This window comes from Somniosus microcephalus, chromosome 14 (genome assembly GCF_052327205.1).
Source record: "Somniosus microcephalus isolate GS21.2 chromosome 14, FLI_Smic_1.0, whole genome shotgun sequence".
Taxonomy (NCBI): domain Eukaryota; kingdom Metazoa; phylum Chordata; class Chondrichthyes; order Squaliformes; family Somniosidae; genus Somniosus; species Somniosus microcephalus.
In genome coordinates this window covers 112,267,897-112,289,053 of record NC_141000.1, presented here as the reverse complement: position 1 = coordinate 112,289,053, position 21,157 = coordinate 112,267,897, and the positions used below count along the sequence as shown (strand labels likewise).

The following is a 21,157-nucleotide window of genomic DNA, read 5'->3' as shown; positions in this document are numbered from 1 at the left end:
GACCGCCGTGGTGGTGGTATGGCTCTCATCACCAAATCACAGCTTGGTCTGTTCCCCTCCTCTCTCACACTTTCTCCTCCTTTGAGCATCTCACCCTATTCCACCCCTCTCATTTAAAATTCTTGTTCTCTACCGCCCACCCAAGTACCATAACATTTTTATTACCGAGATAGCTTCACTGCGCTCCTCCCTTAGCACCGAATGACTTCTCATCCTCGGTGATTTCAACCTCCACCTCAATTCATCATGCTCTCGCTCCTCTGAATTCATTACCCTTCTATCCTCGCTTAATCTCTCCCTCCGTGTAAACTCCCCAACCCATATTCACAGCCATCCCCCTGACCTTGCCATCTCTCGTGGCCTCGCTACAACCATCGTGTCAATCGCAGATAAAGCCATCTCTGACCACTTCCTCGTATTGCTCTCCACCCACATCCCCCTTCCACCGCCCCCCCAACCCCCCGCCAACCCTACTTCCTTCTGTGTCCGCCCCTGGAAAAAACGCTCTCCCAACTCTCTTACAAATGCACTTATGAAATCACAACTGTCCAGTCTTTGGCCCTCCCCATTCAGCACGATATTTCTGCAGGTACCGATCTGCTCAACCACACCCTCACCACCACCTATGATGCCCTAGTCCCTAATACAACAATTACTCTCTCTCACCCTGGCCGCTCCCCCTGGTATGACTTGCATCTTCGCTCCCTTAAGTCCAAGGGATGCAGACTTGAACGAATATGACGGTTTAGCCATTCACCGCCAGATCTGGCTGGACCACATAAAGCATTATCGGGCCCTGCTCTCGTCTGCCAAAATTGCTCACTATTCCAGAATCATTCTGGAATGCAAAGATAAACCCCGGCTCCTATTCTCTACTGCTAACCGTCTTCTTAAACCCCTCCCCCCCTGACCTCCGATAACAAGTGTGAGGAGCTCATGGACTTCTTTGTCTCCAAGATTGAGACCATCCGTTCAGCTGCCTCTGCCACTTCCCTTCCTTCCCCTAGCCCAGTGGGCCAAACTTCCTCTAAGGTTCCCCCCTGCCCTAGCCCTGAACTCACAACTTTCTCCAGTTTCTCTCCGATCTCTCCTCATGACCTCTCCACGCTCATCTTGTCCATGAGACCCACTTCCTTCTCCCTCGACCCTATTTCCACTAAACTGCTGACAACCCAACTTCCTTTACTGGCTCCCATGTTAGCCGACATTGTTAACGGTTCTCTCTCCTCAGGTACTGTCCCCCTCTCCCTCAAATCTGCCATCATCACTCCTCTCCTCAAAAGAAAACCAACACTTGATCCCTCCTGTAGTGTATGTAACCGTTCCACCTTTAAGAGAACTATTGTATGTAACCGTTCCACCTTTAAGAGAACTATTTTAAGAGTTGCACTACTTTATCTTGGCTGCTGTATACTGTAATACCGGCGGTGACCACACCGGTATATAAGTGCTGTGTAATGATTTATTGGGCAGTTCCGCCCTGACCTTCGAATAGTAAAGCCCTGTTAAAGTTTACTCTTGTGGTCTGTGTAGTAATTCGCAATATAACACACAGACTTAACAGTGGCGACGAGTTCGATCTTACCCTGCGGCAGAGATACATCCAAGGCAGTTTAACGGGCGTCGAGAAGAGGCATCCGCCCTCGTCATTCTGCTGAGAGAAGACTCGAGTCTGCAGAGCAAAGAAGGAAGAATTCTGACACGAAGCCTTCCATCAGCAACAGGCAGTGATCGTCCCTTCTATCACGGTGGTGGGTGAACCGATCAGCGACGAGAAGCAAGTCGGCCACGTTGACTGTGAGTAGGGGAGAAAATAAAAAAAAACGGAGGATATAAGGGCGGAGAACTCGACCACGGCCGGGGAAAGGAGCCGGACAGAAGTCGGGGCCAGAGGCGCTGAGACTGGGGCAGCGTAGGGCACGGAAGCCGCGGTGAAGGCAAACGCAGCCGGTGTGAGAGACCGGGCTACAAGCGGGAACGCAGCCGGTGTGAGAGACCGGGCTACAAGCGGGCTGGGAGACGCAACAGCGTCGAGAGACAGCTCGACCGCGACCGGTGAAAAAGGCTGGGCAGCTACCGAGGCCACGAGGCGCAGCAACCGGGATCGTAAGGCGCGGGAGAAAATTAAAAAAAAAAAAAAAAACCGCGGAGAACTCAGCCGCAGCCGGGGGGGAAAGGACCGGACTGCAAGAGGGGCTGGGAGGCACGCTTGAAAACCGCTGAGGGAGAGACAGAGCCCGAGCGAGCGAGCGAGACCGAGCGAGCGGGAGAGAGAAGAGACCGAGCGAGCGAGGGAGACTGAGCGAGCGAGGGAGAACGAGACCGAGCGAGCGAGGGAGACCGAGCGAGCGAGGGAGAACGGGACCGAGCGAGGGAGACCGAGCGAGCGAGGGAGAACGGGACCGAGCGAGGGAGACCGAGCGAGATTTCCGCCCAGCGGCTTACAGCAGCTTTCCGCAAAGGACCAAGAGCTGGAACTGTCCGCCGCCAACTGGTTGTCCCCAGCGCCCGGTTGCCCGTCGGGAAAGGGAACAAGGAACTCAATCAGCTGTTCTCGCGCTTTCAGAATAAACTGAAGCCGGCGCGCAGGCTGCGAACCCCGAAAGCCAGCGGTCGTCGCCCGAGGGCAAAGCTTTACCCCTCCCGCCAGAGGAAGAAACGCGGGAAGCCGCCATTTAGGCGGGGAAGAAGACAAGCACAGGAAACCGCCATTCTCAGAGGCGGGGAAGAAGATAAGCGCGGGAAACCGCCATTTTTGAAAAAAAAAAAGTTAAAGAAAAATTTCGTTGTTGTTTCTCAAAAAGATTGCAAAGATGCCTAAGCGTGGTAACATCAACGATTTCGATCCCGATGTGGAAGATTGGACCACGTATGTAGAACGCAAAGAGATATATTGTAAGGCAAATAAAATATCAAATGATGATAAAGCACTAACCTTACTAAACTCAATGGGTGCGAAGACATACGGGCTATTGAAGCATCTTCTATCACCAGCTAAACTGGCGGATCAGACTTTCGCTAATATTGTTGCTGTCCTGAAGGATCATTTGAACCCCACAGCGCTAATGTTAGCGGAACGATTTAAATTTTATGCGAGAACGCAACTGAAAGAGGAAAGCAACGCGGAGTACTTGGTTGAACTGCGTAGGCTAGCGAAATACTGTCAGTTTGGGGAAAATCTGACAGAGGCACTGAGAGACAAGTTCGTGTGTGGGTTGTCAAAGGAAGGAACACAAAAGCGACTGCTCGAAGAGAATGATCTTACACTTGATAAGGCTATCTCTATTGCAGCATCGCACGAAGCCGCAGCGAGAGGCACGGCGGAAATGCAGCTGAAGGCAGCGGTACTCGGCGTAGATCAAATGGCTTTGGGTACAACGAAATGTTATCGTTGTGGAAAGACAACACACGATCAGAACCAATGCTGGTTTAAAAACCAGGAATGTAGAAAATGTGGCAAGCTTGGTCACATAGCTAACGTATGCCGGTCAGGTAAGAAGACCAGCAACAAAAAGTCACCGCAGGAAAAGTGCAGAAAGGTACATAAGGTGGCTGAGAAGAGTTCGGATGAACAGAATTCGGATTCAGACTCCAACAGCCAGGAACTGGGTAGTCTGAGAATTCATAATGTGAGTAAGGAAGCTGACCTACAAACTATCTGGGTCACGCTCAAGATAGCCGGAGTCCAAGTGAAAATGGAATTGGACACAGGATCAGCCCTAACAGTCATAAACCGAAGGGACTACAAGCGGCTATTCTCACATATACCCTTGAGAGATACCAAGATTGTATTGCAGACATACACGGGGCAAAGAGTATACCCCATCGGAAAGATAAAAGTCAAGGTGAGACACAAGGGCAAAGAACACCAAGGAATGGACTTATATGTACTACCTGAGGGAGGTCCACCACTTCTGGGACGGGAGTGGATCAGGAAAATAAATATGGACTGGCACTCCCTAAAAGCAATAAAGAGTGAGAACTCGGTGAAGACAATCAGCTCAGACTCTGGAACTGATGATGGTAAGACGAGCCCATGTGCAAAAGACAAGTCTAAAATGGACTTGCAGACTAATGATGGAAAAACGAAGGAGTGCATAAATGCTTATGCTTCAGAGGAGAACAAAGTATCAGAACAGAATTCCACTGAACAACAACAACATAGTTTGACAGAGAATTCTGAGTCTGTCCAGTCTACAGACATGCACATTTCTGAGGAACACCGGGCTCGAACTCAACTCCATTTCAAACTACAACAGCAATTAGAACAAATGATTCGCCGTTTTGAGCAAGAGATGAATGCAACGAAAAAGTTCTTTGACACAGAGTGGGAGAATCTGGAAAGACAGCAGAAGCAGCTGATGGAGAAAATGGAGCAGGAACACACAAACCGTCTGCGCGAGGAGGCCAAACGAATCAAAGCTGATTCGGTTTCTGAAGGTGCGTGCTCTAATCTGGTGGAGCAAGATGTTCAGCAACTGAAGGCGCTTGTTAGCAGGTTGCAGGCAGAAAAGGCTGATTTGGTTGCCATGAATTCCGAGCTCCTACTGAAGTTGGGTGCAGCATCACCGGACGATTCATTTGTTGAAATTCGAATGGTGGAGGCTGCGGATGATGGCGAATTAAAAGCAGCAAAGGAGCCCCAGTGCAAGGTTACAAACAGCCCTGCAGCCTATACGTCAAAAACACATGACGACGATACTGGGAAACGTCTGATGTCAGAAGAGTTAACGGTCAGCCAACTTCTTCATATGCTGAGGGACAAGACTCTGAAATGGGAAAAACTTGAACACGAGCTTCAATCTTCAAAGGAAAGGGGTTCGGAGCTCTCAAAAGTTATTGAAATAGCTGAGGTTGCAACACAGACTGAGAAGATTGCAGCAGAGCAGCCCTTGGATGCCAAGAGTACGCTGACTCACGTCAATGTAGAACAACAGAATGCTGAAACAGCTGCTCCAGTAGAGGGATTGAATAGTCCGATCAATCAATCTCCGAATGAAGTTGAAGTATTGAAATCACAAATGATGTCATTAGTAAAAGACTTGCAGGAAGCCCAGAAAAAGCTGGATGAAGCTGAACACATGAAGAAGTCTCTTCAGGAGAGATGTCTGGATTTGGAACAAAAGCTGGCTAACGTCCAGCTGGGCATGGAGGAAATAGAAGACCCTCTCGCTGGCCTAGCTCAGGATGACACCGAATATTACCACGACCTGTTCTGCCCAGCTTGTGGGGAAATCTTCCAAAGTGCAAAAACCACGAAGAATCACGAAAAGTCTAAGAAACACCGGGAGATGGTGGCGCTACTACGGCAACAGGAGGAAGAGGAGGAGGAACTGTGCATGCAGCTGGGAGTGGAGCCCAGAGAGTCTCCAAGAAGCAGAAAAGGAAAAGACGAAGCAGAAGATGATGACCCATCTGAACCATTATCACCTCTACCAGGTCACGCACGTGGTCCCTCCGAACTGAGTCAAATCAGTTTGGAAGTAGAAAAACTTCCCAAGGTACTCGAGCTTTTAGAAGTCAGCAATGCTGGTTCTGAAGTTACGGAAGTTCAAGCTGGTTCTGAAGCTACGGAAGTTCAAGCTGTTAAGTCCAGTGAAGGACTATTAGATGAGTCACCCCAGCAACAAGAACCTACTACACCATCGAAAACTACTACACCACCGAGGCGTTATCCGGACCGAATCAGGAAGCGCAGGAGGCGCCACCGCAGAGACTGAATCTGTGAACTGTTTTCCGCAGAGACTGAATCTGTGAATTGTTTTCCGCAGAGACTGAATCTGTAAACTGTTTACATGAAGTTGTGTATCTATGTTATGATGTTATGTTTAATGGGGAATGTGATAAAAATAATAACTTCCGGGAAGTTATGTCATCACTTCCTGTGAACTGTGAACTATGAACTGTGTACATACCTCACTTCCTGTCATGTGTCACTTCCTGTTGGACTGGTATAAATACTGGTCTGTTCAGTATTGTAAGAGGCTTCTACCAGAGGCATGGTAAAGACCTCTCTTGTATATAGTGTGTTTATAAGTTACTTAAAGCTTACTTTAAAGTTACTTGATGGTAAGTCTCCTTTTTCTTACATCAATTTAAGTAACTTAGTATTTACACTGACAAATACTAGACCTTCAGACAAACTCGGAAGTTAAGGATCCAGGGAACCACCCATCATGGAGAAAATCCTTAGACCTATTCGTCTGGACTTGGACCCGAATACACCAGCAGCTGGCAGGGTATGGAAGCATTGGTATCGTACTTTTGAGAATTTTCTGGATGAATGTAAAGTGGATGCTCCTGCTAAATTGAAGATACTTGTCAATTATGTGACCCCAAAAGTGTTCGAATATGTTGATGAATGGGATAATTACGAAGAGGTGATTCGGGCACTTAAGAAACTGTATGCGAAGACCCCAAATGAGGTCTATGCTAGACATCTACTGGCCACAGCCCGACAAGGGCCAGGGGAATCAATTGACGAATTCCTGCAAGAACTTCGCAGGCTCAGCGTAGATTGTAACTTTCAGGCAGCCTCAGCTGAGCTGTACCGCCAAGAAATGATTCGTGATGCTTTCATCTGCGGGATTGCCTCTCCATTTATACGCCAGCGTCTACTAGAAAGTAAAACACTTGAGCTACAAAAAGCTTTTGACCTAGCTTGTTCACTGGATTTGGCAAAGAGAAATGCAGACCTCTATCAGCTGCCCAGATCTCGATCTGCTGCTGTAGCTGCAACCAGACAATTCAAGCGGTCTCAGGTGAACCCTATCATGGGGGAATCTAATTCTGATAATTCTGATGAAGAAGAGGAGGACGACCCCACTTTAGCAGCCTCTTGGCAATCTAGGAAGGAATGCTTCTTTTGTGGAGATGCTTTTCACCCTAGGAAAACCTGCCCTGCTCGCAATGCAATCTGCAGTTATTGCGGGAAAAAAGGACACTTTGCTAAAGTTTGCCTATCAAGGGCCTCTACGAGGGCCAATCCAGCTAAGGCCTACCGAACTGCCCCAATTAGGGCCTATCAAGATGCTCCAGCTAGGACCTATCAAGCTTCCTCTCGAGCTCTCTCCCGAAGAAGCACACCGAGAGTTTTAGCCACTCTCTGTGCAACGACACCAATTACAGCTGCTTGCCCACAGAACCTGTCTCAGGCAGCCACAAAAATTTCAATTAAAGGGCATACCTTAGATGCCTTAATTGACTCAGGAAGTACTGATAGTTTCATTAAGGAACAGATTGTTGCGAAATTGAAACTACATGTCTTCCCATCGGACCAGGCAATTGCGATGGCCCAGTCATCACTTAATACCAGAATCTCCGGCTTTTGTGTTGTTGATATGACACTTCATGGTCGTATGTATCCCTCCACCCGACTTTCGGTGCTCAAAGACTTATGTAGTGATCTCCTCTTAGGGCTGGACTTCCAAAAACAGCATAAGAAACTCACCATTGAGTTTGGTGGATCCAAACCCGGACTTACTATTTCTAATATACCATCTAAATTACCATTTTGTGCATTATCAGCAGCTTCACTTGATGAACCCTCATTATTTGCCAGTATTCCGCCTCAATGCCAACCGATAATAACGAAATCGCGGCGCTTTAATCAGGAAGACCAATCTTTTATTGCGGCTGAAATCTCTCGACTTCTAGCAGAGGATATCATTGAACCATGTTCGTCGCCCTGGCGGGCTCAAGTCGTCATTGTCAAGAACCCTCTAAAACCTCACAAACAGCGACTATGCATCGATTATTCGCAAACCATCAATCAATATACCGACTTGGACGCCTACCCATTGCCACGCATTGATGATATGGTTAATAAACTGGCCGAATACAAAGTGTTCTCAACTTACGATTTAAAAAGTGCCTATCATCAGTTACCCTTGAAGGTCTCAGATAAGCAGTACACAGCCTTTGAGGCTAATGGACGGCTGTACCAATTTCGTCGCCTCCCATTCGGGGTTACTAATGGAGTGGCTGTCTTTCAACGGGCAATGGATGGCCTGGTTAAGCAGGAAAACCTAAGGGACACTTTTCCCTATCTTGATAACATTACCATTGCAGGTCACGATCGACAGGAACACGACTCCAACCTCCAAAAATTTCGGGATGCCCTCCATCGCCGTAATTTGACCCTGAATGAATCCAAATCTGTTGAGTCGCAACCGACCATCAACATCCTTGGCTACTGCGTAGGCAATGGTATCATTAAGCCAGACCCAGAAAGACTTCGCCCGCTCCAAGAGCTCCCGTCACCTAAGAATCCAGCTTCTTTACGTCGGGCTCTCGGTCTGTTTGCATACTACGCTAAATGGATTCCTCATTTTTCGGACAAAATCCAACCCTTGCTGCATGCTAGATCATTTCCACTGGGAACAGCGGCTGTTGCAGCCTTTAACCTTCTCAAAAAACAGTTGGAGAAAGCGGCTCTTCACTCCATTGATGAGAATCTCCCTTTCGTGGTTGAATGTGATGCCTCGGAGGTGGCGATCTCGGCTACTCTGAATCAGGAAGGTCGTCCTGTAGCATTTATGTCCAGGACCTTACAAGGTGCCGAGCTACATTATCCTCCGGTTGAGAAAGAAGCCACAGCCATCATAGAGGCAGTACGGAAGTGGAACCATTTTCTAGCTCGCCAGCACTTTACATTGATCACGGACCAACGATCAGTCGCCTTCATGCTCGATAATCGAAAACGAACCAAAATTAAGAATAATAAAATACAACTTTGGAGGATGGAACTGGCCTCTTTTGGTTATACCATTCTCTATCGGCCTGGCAAGGAGAATGTGGCCCCGGACACCCTCACACGGGCATTCTGCTCCACTATGTCATCCTCCACCCTCATGGATGTCCACAATGGTTTGTGCCATCCTGGCGTTACGCGCATGCTACATTTCGTACGATCACGGAATCTCCCTTTTTCCACTGGAGATGTAAAGAAAATATGCTCAGAATGCCGGCTTTGTGCGGAATTAAAACCTCAGTTCTTCCGCCCCTCAGATGGTATACTCATACATGCAACCCAACCGATGCAACGACTTAGCATCGATTTTAAGGGCCCAGTGCCCTCTTCAACTCGGAACACATATTTGCTCGCCATGATCGACGAATATTCACGTTTTCCGTTTGCCTTCCCCTGCTCCAATATGCTGGCGTCCACCGTAATCTGCTGCCTTGAGCAGGTATTTTCTCTCTGTGGCATGCCGGCTTATATTCACTCAGATCGGGGTCCATCCTTTATGTCGAGGGAACTCAAGGACTACCTCTCAGAACGGGGAATTGCTACAAGCAAAACAACACCATACCATCCCATCGGAAATGGGCAGGTAGAGAGGTATAACGGTATCATCTGGAATTCCGTACGTCTCGCTTTAAGATCTCGGGGCCTACCAGACCAGCAATGGGAAACAGTGCTTCCGGATGCATTGCACTCTATACGGTCCCTGCTTTCTACAGCCACAAATACTACACCTCATGAGCGGTTCTTTGGATTCCAGCGTCGCTCATCTCATGGGACATCACTCCCGTCATGGCTAACTACTCCTGGACCTGTATTACTCCGAAGATACGTTCGGACATCTAAAAATGACCCTCTTGTAGACGAGGTCGAACTAACCGATGCCAACCCCACCTATGCAAACATACGATATTCCGACGGCCGAGAATCTACCGTATCATTACGGGATCTGGCTCCCTGCCCACCAGGACCTAGTGGGACATCGGGTGATGGCATTTCACCAGGAAACTCTTGGGACCTATCGGGTACCCCTCTCCAGGATCCTGATCAGACACCAACTAGCTTGGTGCCGGTAGAACCCCGTGCTCAAGGTTGCGACCCTCCCAGTACCACGCATGAAAGTACTGGTCTGCCAGAGACCAGCTCTGCACCTCCCTCTGAACAGAGGCAGTCTGACTTTGAACCTATTGGGGCTCGTACTCGAAGCCATGATCTCCCCGACCCTTCACAGGGCAATCCAGGCCACACGGACTCTGGCCAATGGCCAACCGCATGTAAGCGGACCAGCGACCCTCAACGACGGGAATCCAAACGGGTGCGACTCTTCCTTGTTCGGCGGCTGCGGACCAAAAGGTAGACCACAGCCTCCTAAACCTGCAGGAGGGAAGAATGTGATAAAAATAATAACTTCCGGGAAGTTATGTCATCACTTCCTGTGAACTGTGAACTATGAACTGTGTACATACCTCACTTCCTGTCATGTGTCACTTCCTGTTGGACTGGTATAAATACTGGTCTGTTCAGTATTGTAAGAGGCTTCTACCAGAGGCATGGTAAAGACCTCTCTTGTATATAGTGTGTTTATAAGTTACTTAAAGCTTACTTTAAAGTTACTTGATGGTAAGTCTCCTTTTTCTTACATCAGGGAATATATATATTGTAAGCTAAAAAGGGAGGATTGTAGTGTATGTAACCGTTCCACCTTTAAGAGAACTATTGTATGTAACCGTTCCACCTTTAAGAGAACTATTTTAAGAGTTGCACTACTTTATCTTGGCTGCTGTATACTGTAATACTGGCGGTGACCACACCAGTATATAAGTGCTGTGTAATGATTTATTGGGCAGTTCCGCCCTGACCTTCGAATAGTAAAGTCCTGTTAAAGTTTACTCTTGTGGTCTGTGTAGTAATTCGCAATATAACACACAGACTTAACACCTCCTTCCTTGCAAACTACCGCCCCATCTCCAACCTCCCTTTCCTCTCCAAAGTCCTTGAACGTGTTGTCGTCTCCCAAATTCATGCCCATCTTTCCCACAACTCCCTGTTTGAATCCCTCCAATCAGGTTTCCGACCCTGCCACAGTACCGAAATGGCTCTCATCAAATTCACAAATGACATCTTTTGTGACTGCGACAAAGGTAAACGATCCCTCCTCGTCCTTCTTGACTTGTCTGCAGCCTTTGATACGGTTGACTACTCCACCCTCCTCCAACGCCTCTCCACCGTCGTCCAGCTGGGTGGGACTGCACTCCCCTGGTTCCATTCTTATCTATCTATTTGTAGCCAGAGAATCACCTGCAATGGCTTCTCTTCCTGCTCCAGCATCGTTACCTCTGGTGTCCCCCCAGTATCTATCCTTGGCCCCCTCCTATTTCTCATCTACATGCTGCCCCTTGGCGACATCATCCGAACACAGCGTCAGTTTCCACATGTACGCTGACGACACCCAGCTCTACCTCACTACCTCTTCTCTCGACCCCTCCACGGTGTCTAAATTCTCAGACTGCTTGTCTGACATCCAGTTCTGGATGAGCAGAAATTTTCTCCAATTAAATATTGGGAAGACTGAAGCCATTGTTATCGGTCCGCGACACAAACTCCGTTCCCTAGCCACTGACTCCATCCCGCTCCCTAACATCTGTCTGAGGCTGAACCACACTGCTCGCAACCTTGGTGTCATATTTGACCCTGAAATGAGCTTCCGACCACATATACGCCGTATAACTAAGACCGCCTACTTCTACCTCCTTAACATCGCCTGTCTCCACCCTTGCCTCAGCTCATCCGCTGCTGAAACCCTCATCCAAGCCTTTGATTTCTCTAGACTTGACTATTCCAACGCAGTTCTGGCTGGTCTCTCACATTCTACCCTACGTAAACTTGAGGTGATCCAAAACTCGGCTGCCCGTGTCCTAACTCGCACCAAGTCCCATTCACTCATCTCCCCTGTGCTCACTGACCTACATTGGATCCCGGTTAAGCAGCACTTCGATTTCAAAATTCTCATCCTTGTTTTCAAATCCCTCCATGGCCTCGCCCTTCCCTATCTCTGTAATCTCCTCCAGCCCACAAACCCCCTCTAATTCTGCCCTCGAGCATCCCTGATTATAATCGCTGAACAGTTGGTGGCCGTGCCTTCTGTTGTCTAGGCTCTAAGCTCTGGAATTCCCTGTCTAAACCTCTCCGCCTCGCTACCTCTCTTTCTTCCTTTAAGACGCTCCTTAAAATCCACCTCTTTGACCAAGCTTTTAAGAACATAAGAACATAAGAAATAGGAGCAGGAGTAGGACATTCGGCCCTTCGAGCCTGCTCCACCATTCAATGAGATCATGGCTGATCTTCTGACTCAATTCCATTCACCGGCCTTATCGCCATATCCCTTGATGCCATTACTAGTCAGAAATCTATCGACTTGTTTTGAATATACCCAATGACTGAGCCTTCTCAGCCCTCTGGGGTAGAGAATTCCAAAGATTCACCACCCTCTGTGTGAGAAATTTCTTCTCATCTCAGTCCTGAATGGCCTACCCTTTATCCTGAGGCTGTGGCCCCTGGTTCTGGACTCCCCAGCCAAGGGAAACATTCTCCCAGCAACCACCTTATCAAGCCCTGTAATAATTTTGTATGCTTCAATGAGATCCCCTCTCATTCTTCTGAATTCAAGAGAATACAGGCCTAGTTTACTCAATCTCTTCTCATATGCCAGTCCCACCATCCCAGGAATCAATCTCGTGAACCTTTGTTGCACTCCCTCTATGGCAAGTATATCTTTCCTTTGGTAAGGAGACCAAAATTGTTCACAGTACTCCAGGTGTGGTCTCACCAAGGTCCTATATAATTGGAGTAAGACTTCTTTACTCCTGTACTCAAATCCTCTTGTAATGAAGGCCAGCATACCATTTGCCTTCCTAATGGCTTGCTGCACCTACACATTCACTTTCAGTGACTCATGGACAAGGACACCCAGGTCCATTTGAACATCTGCATTCCCCAATCTTTCACCATTTAGGAAATACTCTGCCTTTCTGTTTTTTCTACCAAAGTAGATAACTTCACATTTATCCACATTATATTCCATCTGCCATGTTCTTGCCCACTCACTGAGCCTGTCGAGATCCCCTTGAAGCCTCTTCACATCCTCTTCACAACTGACACTGCCACCTAGCTTTGTATCATCAGCAAATTTGGAAATGTTACATTTAGTCCCCTCATCCAAATCATTGATATAGATTGTGAATAGCTGGGGCCCAAGCACCGATCCTTGCGGTACCCCACTAATCACAGCCTGCCATCCTGAAAAAGACCCATTTATCCCTACTCTTTGTTTTCTGTCTGTTAACCAATTCTCAATCCATGCTAGTATATTACCCCCAATTCCATGTGCCCTAATTTTGTTCATCGACCTCTTGTGTGGGACCTTATTGAAGGCCTTCTGAAAATCCAGATACACCACATCTACCGGTTCCCCTTTGTCTACTCCACTAGTTACATCCTCAAAGAACTAATAGGTTTGTCAAACAGGATTTCCCTTTCATAAATCCATGTTGACTCTGCCCAATATTACTATTCGTTTCTAAGTGCCCAGTTATTGCATCCTTTATAATAGATTCCAGCATTTTCCCAACTACTGATGTGAGGCGAACTGGTCTGTAGTTCCCCGTTTTCTCTCTCCCTCCTTTCTTAAATAGCGGGGTTACATTTGCTATCCTCCAATCTGCAGGAACCGTTCCAGAATCTTAGAATTTTGGAAGATGACAACCAATGCATCCTCTATCACAATGGCCACCTCTTTCAAAACCCTAGGATGTAGGTCATCTGGTCCTTGGGATTTATTGACTTTTAGTCCCATTAATTTTGCTAGTACTGTTTTTTTACTAATAATAATCTCCTTAAGTTCCTCATTCTCGCAACACCCTTGGTTTTCTCGTATTTCTGGGAAGTTTTTTGAGTCTTCATCCGTGAAGACAGAAACAAAGTATTGATTTAATTTCTCAGCCATTTCCTCATTCCCCATTATAAATTCGCCCGTCTCTGACTTTAAAGGACCTACATTTACCTTCGCCAGTCTTTTCCTTTTCACATACCTATAGCTTTTACAAACCATTTTTATATTTTTCGCTACTGCCTAATTTCTCCTTATGTGGCTCGGTGTCAAATTTTTTCAATTATAACACTCCTGCGAAGCGCCTTGGGACATTTTACTACATTAATGGTGCTAAATACAAGTTGTTGTTGTTTAATTTTTCCCATTTTGTGGCCACTAGGTGGCCCTGTATCACATTTCTTAACTTTCAGCACAGCTGAAAGAAAGACTTGCATTTATATAGCGCCTTTCACGACCTCAGGACATCCCAAAGCGCTTTACAGCCAATGAAGTACTTTTGAAGCGTAGTCACTGTTGTAATGTAGGTAACACGGCAGCCAATTTGTGCACAGGAAGCTCCCACAAACAGCAACATGATAATGACCAGATAATCTGTTTTAGTGATGTTGATTGAAGGATAAATATTGGCCAGGACATCGGGGATAACTCCCCTGCTCTTCTTTGAAATAGTGCCATGGGATCTTTTACATCCACCCGAGAGGGCAGACGGGGCCTCGGTTTAACGTCTCATCCAAAAGACGGCACCTCTGACAATGCAGCACTCCCTCAGTACTGCACTGGAGTGTCCGCCTAGATTTTTGTGCTCAAGTCTCTTGAGTGGGACTCCATCTTGTTTTTCTGATTGAAGCTGCTGGAAGGAAGTAACCTTTTAACTTGTTCATTTATTTATTTATATCTTTAAATTTTTTTAAACGAATTTAAATTTCTTTTAATAGGCTGCCACTAGAGTTTTGGGTCATCCCTTGCCTGTTTTCCTGCCTCCCTTTCTCCTGCCTCTCAAGGTGTTCCAATGTTTTTTTAATTTATTTATCATTCTTGGAATGACAAGGCCAGCATTTATTGCCCATTCCTAATTTCCCTCGAGAAGGTGGTGGTGAGCCTCCTTCTTGAACCGCTGCAGTCCGTGTGGTGATGGTACTCCCACAGTGCTGTTAGGGAGGGAGTTCCAGGATTTTGACCCAGCGACGATGAAGGAACGGCCGATATATTTCCAAGTCAGGATGGTGTGTGACTTGGAGGGGAACTTGGAGGTGATGGTGTTCCCATGCGCCTGCTGCCCTTGTCCTTCTAGGTGGTTGAGGTCACGGGTTTGGGAGGTGCTGCCGTAGATTGGCAACTGCGGACGCATTCTTGGATGTTTCATCACCTCACCTTCTACCTCCAGCCGCCCCACCCAGTCAAACAGCCTTTGTACCAATGATGTACTTCTGAAGGGTAGTCACTGTTGCAATGTAGGAAAATAAATGAAATTGTTCTAAGAAAGTGAAACAAACCCACATTTTTTTAAATGCCCCTCTGGTTTTCCCTCCTGGTTTGCTTGCAGCGGTGATCCTTAATTCCTGGAGACTCCAGGATAATCCTGGAGGGTTGGCCACTGTTAAGTCTGTGGGTTGTATTGTAAATAATACAGACTCCACGATTAACAAAATAAAACAGGTCTTTACTATTCAGAGGTTCGGGCGATTCTGCCCTAGTTAACGTATCACAACCCTTATATACTGGTGTGGTCACTATCGGTATTACAGTATACATGAGCCAACAAATAGTGCCACCCTAAAGTAGTGCTCTTAAAGGCGAACGGTTACATTCTATAGTTCCCTTAAAGGTAAACGGTTACATACACAACACTCCTCCCTTTTTAGCTTATTACTTACAGAATCCCCTTTAAACATACAATCTTCAACTTCATATAAACAGTTTACAGATATACTCTCGATGGAGTCAACATCATATAACAATTTACAGATATACTCTCGATGGAGTCAACGTCATATAACTTCATGTTTAACATAACATATATAACTTCATGTCAAAACAGATCACAGATTCAGTCTCTGCGGAAAACAGTTCACATTGCTGAAGTGACTCATTCAATAGTCCTTCCATGGATTTAACAGTTTGAACTTCCGAACTGATTTGGCTCCGTTCGGAGGGACCACGTGTGTGATCTGGTAGAGGTGATAATGGTTCAGATGGGTCATCTTCTGTTTCGACTTTTCCTTTTCTGCTTCTTGGAGACTCTCTGGGCTCCACTGTCAGCTGCCAGCTGCCTGCGCAGTTCCTCCTTCTCTGCCTCCTGTTTCCGTCATAGAGCCAGCTTCACCCGATGTTCCGTAGACTTTTGGTGCTCCTCCATGATTTCTGCACTTTGGGAGTCGAAGTTACAAGCTGGGCAGGACAGGACATCGCAATATTCGGTGTAGTCCACCAGGTCATGGTAATATTCGGTGTCGTCCTGAGCTAGGCCAGCGAGAGGGTCGTCTATTTCCTCCATACCCAGCTGGACGTTAGCCAGCTCTTGTTCCAAATCCAGACATCTTTCCTGAAGAGACTTCTTCATGTGTACCTCTTCATCCAGCTTTTTCTGGGCTTTCAGCAAGTCGTTTACTAATGACCTCATTTGTGATTTTAATACTTCAACTTCCTTTGGAGATTGATTGATCGGACTATTCAATCCCTCTACCAGAGCAGCTGTTTCAGCGGTCTGTTGTTCTACATTGACGTGAGTCAGCGTACTTTTGGTATCCAAGGGTTGCTCTGCTGCCATCTTCTCAGTCTGTGTTGCAACCTCAGCTATTTCCATAACTTTTGAGAGCTCCAAACCCCTCTCCTCTTCCACCACTAATGTTTCATCTATGGATGGAATCTTTACCGATGAGGCAGCCTTGGCCTGGAGCTCATCAAACATTTCCTGCAGCCTTTGGACTTCTTGCTCATGTTCAACCTTTAGTTGTTCATATGCTTCTACTGAAACTAGCTTTTCGGGGGTTGCCGAGTTAATCCCCTCCAGAATTGTAGCCTGGGCCTGTCCATACTGTTCTTTCAACTTCTCACACTCTGCTTGTAAGGAGTCGTAAAGAAGGACTGGAATAAAATCCTGGCTTCCTGAAGATTCCTCTGCAATTGGTTTTTTTGCAATTTCCTGTTGGAGTTCAGCCAAGGCTGCTATGCTATCTGCCTCTCGAAGTCTCACTGCCATCAATTCTTCTTTATTCTTGCAGTCTATCTCAGCCATTTCCCATTTACTCTCATTTAACTGAGTGAGTAGCCCCTTATTCTGGGCTGAGAGATATTGCACCTTCTCATGTAGACCATAGCACTCCTTCTCTGCTCGACATAGCTGATTTCTGCTGATTTGGTTCTGTGTTTCAAGTTCCAACATCCTTTGCTTAGCTTCTTTCAGTTTCGCCTCAATAATCCCCTCTCGCAACATGTCCACATTATTCACATCAGGTAAAGAAGCGTTTCTCTTTTCCATGTCCAAGATTTGTTTCTGCATCTCCTTAAGAGCACACTGCGATTCAACTTCTCTTAACCTTGCCTGCACTAGCTCCATCTCTAATTGCAGAACAAAATCCTCAGTGTAGTGTGGTTTGCCCTTCTGCTGTATCTCTAGATCATGCAAATATTCTAACTCCTGAACATCATAAGGGAGATGTGATCGGTAATTGGTCACGATGGCTCTATGGTCGCTCTCTGCTTGAGCCAGTAGGTTCTGTTGTCTTTCCAGCCTCTCCCATTCGGTGTCATAGAACTTTTTCATTGTTTTCATCTCTTGTACGAGGCGGTAACTTAATTGTTCTAATTGTTGTTGTACTTTGAAATAACGTTGAGTTCGAGCCCGGTGTTCCTCCGTAATGCATATGTCTGTAACTTGAACAGACTCAGAATTCTCTCTCTTTATGCACGCCATCGATTTTCCAACCTTAGTCCGTGAGTTCATGTTAACCTTGTTTTTCATACGTAAGCTGGACTTATCGTCTTCCGGCTTGGAGTCTGAGCTGCTTGTCTGCACCGAGTCCTCACTCGTCATTGCTTGTAGGTAGTGCCATTCCATGTCTATTTTCTGCATCCACTCCCACCCTAGGAGTGGTGGTCCTCCCTCAGGTAATACGTACAGATACATTCGTGGGTGTTCTTTGCCCCTATCTCTCACTTTGACTCGTATTTTTCCCATGGGGTATACATTATGCCCCGTGTATGTCTGTAATACGAATTTGGTATTTCTTAAGGGTATGTGAGAGAACAGCCGGTGATAGTCCTTTTAGTTGATGACTGATACAGCTGATCCCGTGTCCAGCTCCATTCGTACCTGGACTCCCGCTATTTTTAGTGTGACCCAGATCATCTGTAGATCAGTTACTTTACCCACATTGTGGATTCTCAGACTATCCAGCTCCTGGCTGTTTGGGTCTGAGTCTGAATTTTGTTCGTCTGAACTCTTTTCAGCCACCTGATGCACCTTGTTGTACTATTCTTGTGGTGGTGGCTTCCTTTGCTTGTTGGTCTTCTTTCCGGACCTGCATACCTTCGCGATGTGACCCAGTTTGCCACATTTCCTGCACTCCTGGTTCTTAAACCAGCACTGATTCTGGTCGTGCGTTGTCTTTCCACAACGGTAGCATTTGGAAGTGCTTGCAGTAATTTGGTCCACCCCGAGTGCCGCCGCCTTTTGCTGCATTTCCGCCGTTCCTTTCGCTGCGGCTTCGTGCGATGAAGCTATGAGGACAGCCCTGTCCAGTGTGAGGTCGTTTTCTTCCAGAAGTCGCTTCTGCGTTCCTTCTTTGGCCAAGCCGCATACGAACTTGTCCCGCAGCGCCTCTGTCAAATTCCCTCCAAACTGGCAGTATTTCGCTAGCTTACGCAGTTCGACTAAGTATTCCGCATTGCTTTCATCTTGCCTCTGGGTTCTGGCGTAAAATTTAAATCGTTCAGCCAGCATCAACGGTGTGGGGTTCAAGTGATCCTTCAACACTGTTACGATCTCTTCGAAAGTCTGGTCCACTGGTTTAACTGGTGCTATTAGATGTTTCAAAAGCCCGTATGTTTTTGCTCCCATCGAATTTAACAAAGTTATTGCCTTGTTGTCATCCTCAATTTCGTTGGCTACGCAATATATTTCTATGCGTTCCACATACGTGGCCCAGTCTTCTATTTCAGCATTAAAATCATTAATATTTCCTCGCTTAGGCATCTTCTTCTCTTTTCGAGTACAGTACAAGTATTTCTTTACTTATTATTAATTTTCTTCTCTTCTTGAGAACACAAGTATTGCTTTACTTATTCTTATTTTTCCTCTCTTCTTGAGAACACAAGTATTGCTTTACTTATTCTTATTTTTCCTCTCTTCTTGAGAACACACCAGCCTTTCTGAAAATTCTAATTAATTTTCTAAGATGGCGGTTTCCCGCTTCTGTCTTCTTCCCCAGCGGTTTTCCCGTGAAAAATGGCGGCTTTCCCGCGCTTCTCGCTCTCCCCGCCCACTTCAATGGCGGTTTTCCCGCGCTTGACGGTCTTCACCCGTCCCCCGACGCTGTCTTTCAGCCCGAGTGCGGCCCTTATCAGCGGATGCGATCGATGGCCCGGCTGCGCCTCGCACTTGAAAGCGGCCCGGCCCTTATCAGTGCTTGCGATCGATGGCCCGGCTGCGCCTCGCACTCCAAAGCCCTTATCTCCCGATCGCGATCGATGGCCCGCGCTGTGCACCGCGGCTCTCGCGCCTTCAATTTCTGCAGCCGCTGCCCTTTCAGCCCGAGTGCGGCCCTTATCGGTGGTTGCGATCGATGGCCCGGCTGCGCCCCTCATGATTCGCAGCATTTGAGGCCCTCAGGCAAAGCTCGCTTACAAACCCCCAGCCAGCTCCAGCCGGTGATGCTTGTAAGGCCGCTTGTCCGCTCTGCAATCTTGGATCAGAAACAAAATCATCGTGGCATTGGAACAAGTCATGAGCTTTGTCATTTTCTTTGGAAACTTTCGTTTATTAGTTATTAGAAAAATATTGCTGATGGGGTAAAGGTGGGTTTTGACTGGGGCGGGGCGCTTGGAGGCGAGAGGTCTTGTGGCTGAAACCGCCAGGAATACCTCCAACCAGAGTTGGTATCCCTACCTCTGACGTGGCCTAGCAAACCACTGGGTTGCTTCACTGCCGTCACAGAGCAACGAGGGATGGGCAATAAATGCCGGCCTTGCCAGCGACGTCCACATCCCGAGTATTCATTCTTAAAACAAGAGGGAATAAAATGCAGGCTTTGTAAATCTGGCTCCACACTGCCCTGGGGTTAACCTGCAAGTGATCTCAAACCCAATGGCAGGCGAAGCAAACAAGTGATGGTGGGGCCGTTTTCAACTTCCACGGTTCAGCTCTGCACCCAGACCTCACGCTGCAACTTCCCGGTGAGGTCTGTTGCACCCAAGATGTGCTTGTTAGACCAGTGCAACAGGGAGATCAGCCTGACAGTAGCGAGGTTAAAAATGGAGCCACACTCCCAATTTAATAAGCTCGATTTAACCCGAAATGCCACGTTATTTCCTCCCTCCCCCCCCTAATTCAGAAGCTCTAAATCATTCGCGGTGTGTGTTGCTGGAACCGGAGCCTAGGCAACATTGCAATCCCTATTCGCAGCTTCAAGCCCGAAGCAGTCAGACACAAATACAGCTCACCTGTCACCTGTGGGGTGGATTCCTAATCTCAGAGAGCTCGCCAATTCCGGTTGAGAAAGAAGACGAAGAGCAGGAAAAGGGGAGGAAGGAGGACAAAGCAAGACACTTTGCAAATAAGTAAGACAAAGGGACATTAATTAACATTAGAGGGAACTTCCATTGGCAGGCGTATCAAGGTTAAACCTGCCGTCCTGCCCAGAGTGGATCGCAACACTGACCGAGTGAAACTACAGGCTCAGCACGGAAACTGACCAGTCTGCGGCGGTATTGACGCGGACCCTTGGGATTACTTTCCAAGCATCGCTCGCCAGTACCTGGGAAAGGGGAGGAGGGGGAGGGGGGTTGTCGGCTACTCACCGTTTGAGGGAAGTCTGAATTGCGATATCATTTTACCACCTTGTCCTAGTTAGGCGCCTCTCGAATGCCCCAATGATATTTATTTAAATATCTATGGGTGCGTTCGACTTTGAACTTTTACCGTATTGTGTGTATGCGTGCGTGCTGGCGTTTAAACAAATCCTCCCTGGCTCAAGGGTGGTTTACAGGTAAACGGAAAGGATCATAGAAAAAACACCCCTTAATGGCCCTCCTTTGGCATTGCTTCGGGAGACCGCTGCCTTGGCCGGAACAACGAAGGACAGACTGAGATGAAGCCCAACACTCGTTCAACAGTACAGTTGGGGAGAAGAAAAGACATTCCCCCAAATAGCCAGGGGTCCAGGAGGGGCCCACGGAGACTATTAGACTTGTGTGTGTCTCAAGGTAAGCAGAGTGTCATGGCTCCTCTGCACCTCAAACTCCACATCCCTTGGGACCCTCACCTAACAAAGATCGATGGATCTCAGCCTTGAAAGCTCCAATTG

The 21,157-nt window shown here is 47.3% G+C and overlaps 1 protein-coding gene across 2 annotated transcripts in view; it reads right to left on the bottom strand.

Moving 5' to 3' along the window:
• LOC147107847 (protein FAM3B-like) overlaps positions 1 to 20,951 on the bottom strand; it is a 55,557-nt gene extending 34,606 nt beyond the window's left edge. The window contains exon 1 of one of the 2 annotated variants that reach the window (XM_086007199.1): positions 20,652 to 20,951. In XM_086007199.1, the coding sequence (XP_085863325.1) occupies positions 20,652 to 20,682 (31 nt within the window). In that variant the 5' untranslated portion in view covers positions 20,683 to 20,951. Of the gene's footprint in view, positions 1 to 20,294; positions 20,575 to 20,651 lie in introns of those variants that run through there. The other variant, XM_086007200.1, reaches the window with a different exon arrangement.
• Between the last annotated feature and the right edge of the window lie 206 nt (positions 20,952 to 21,157).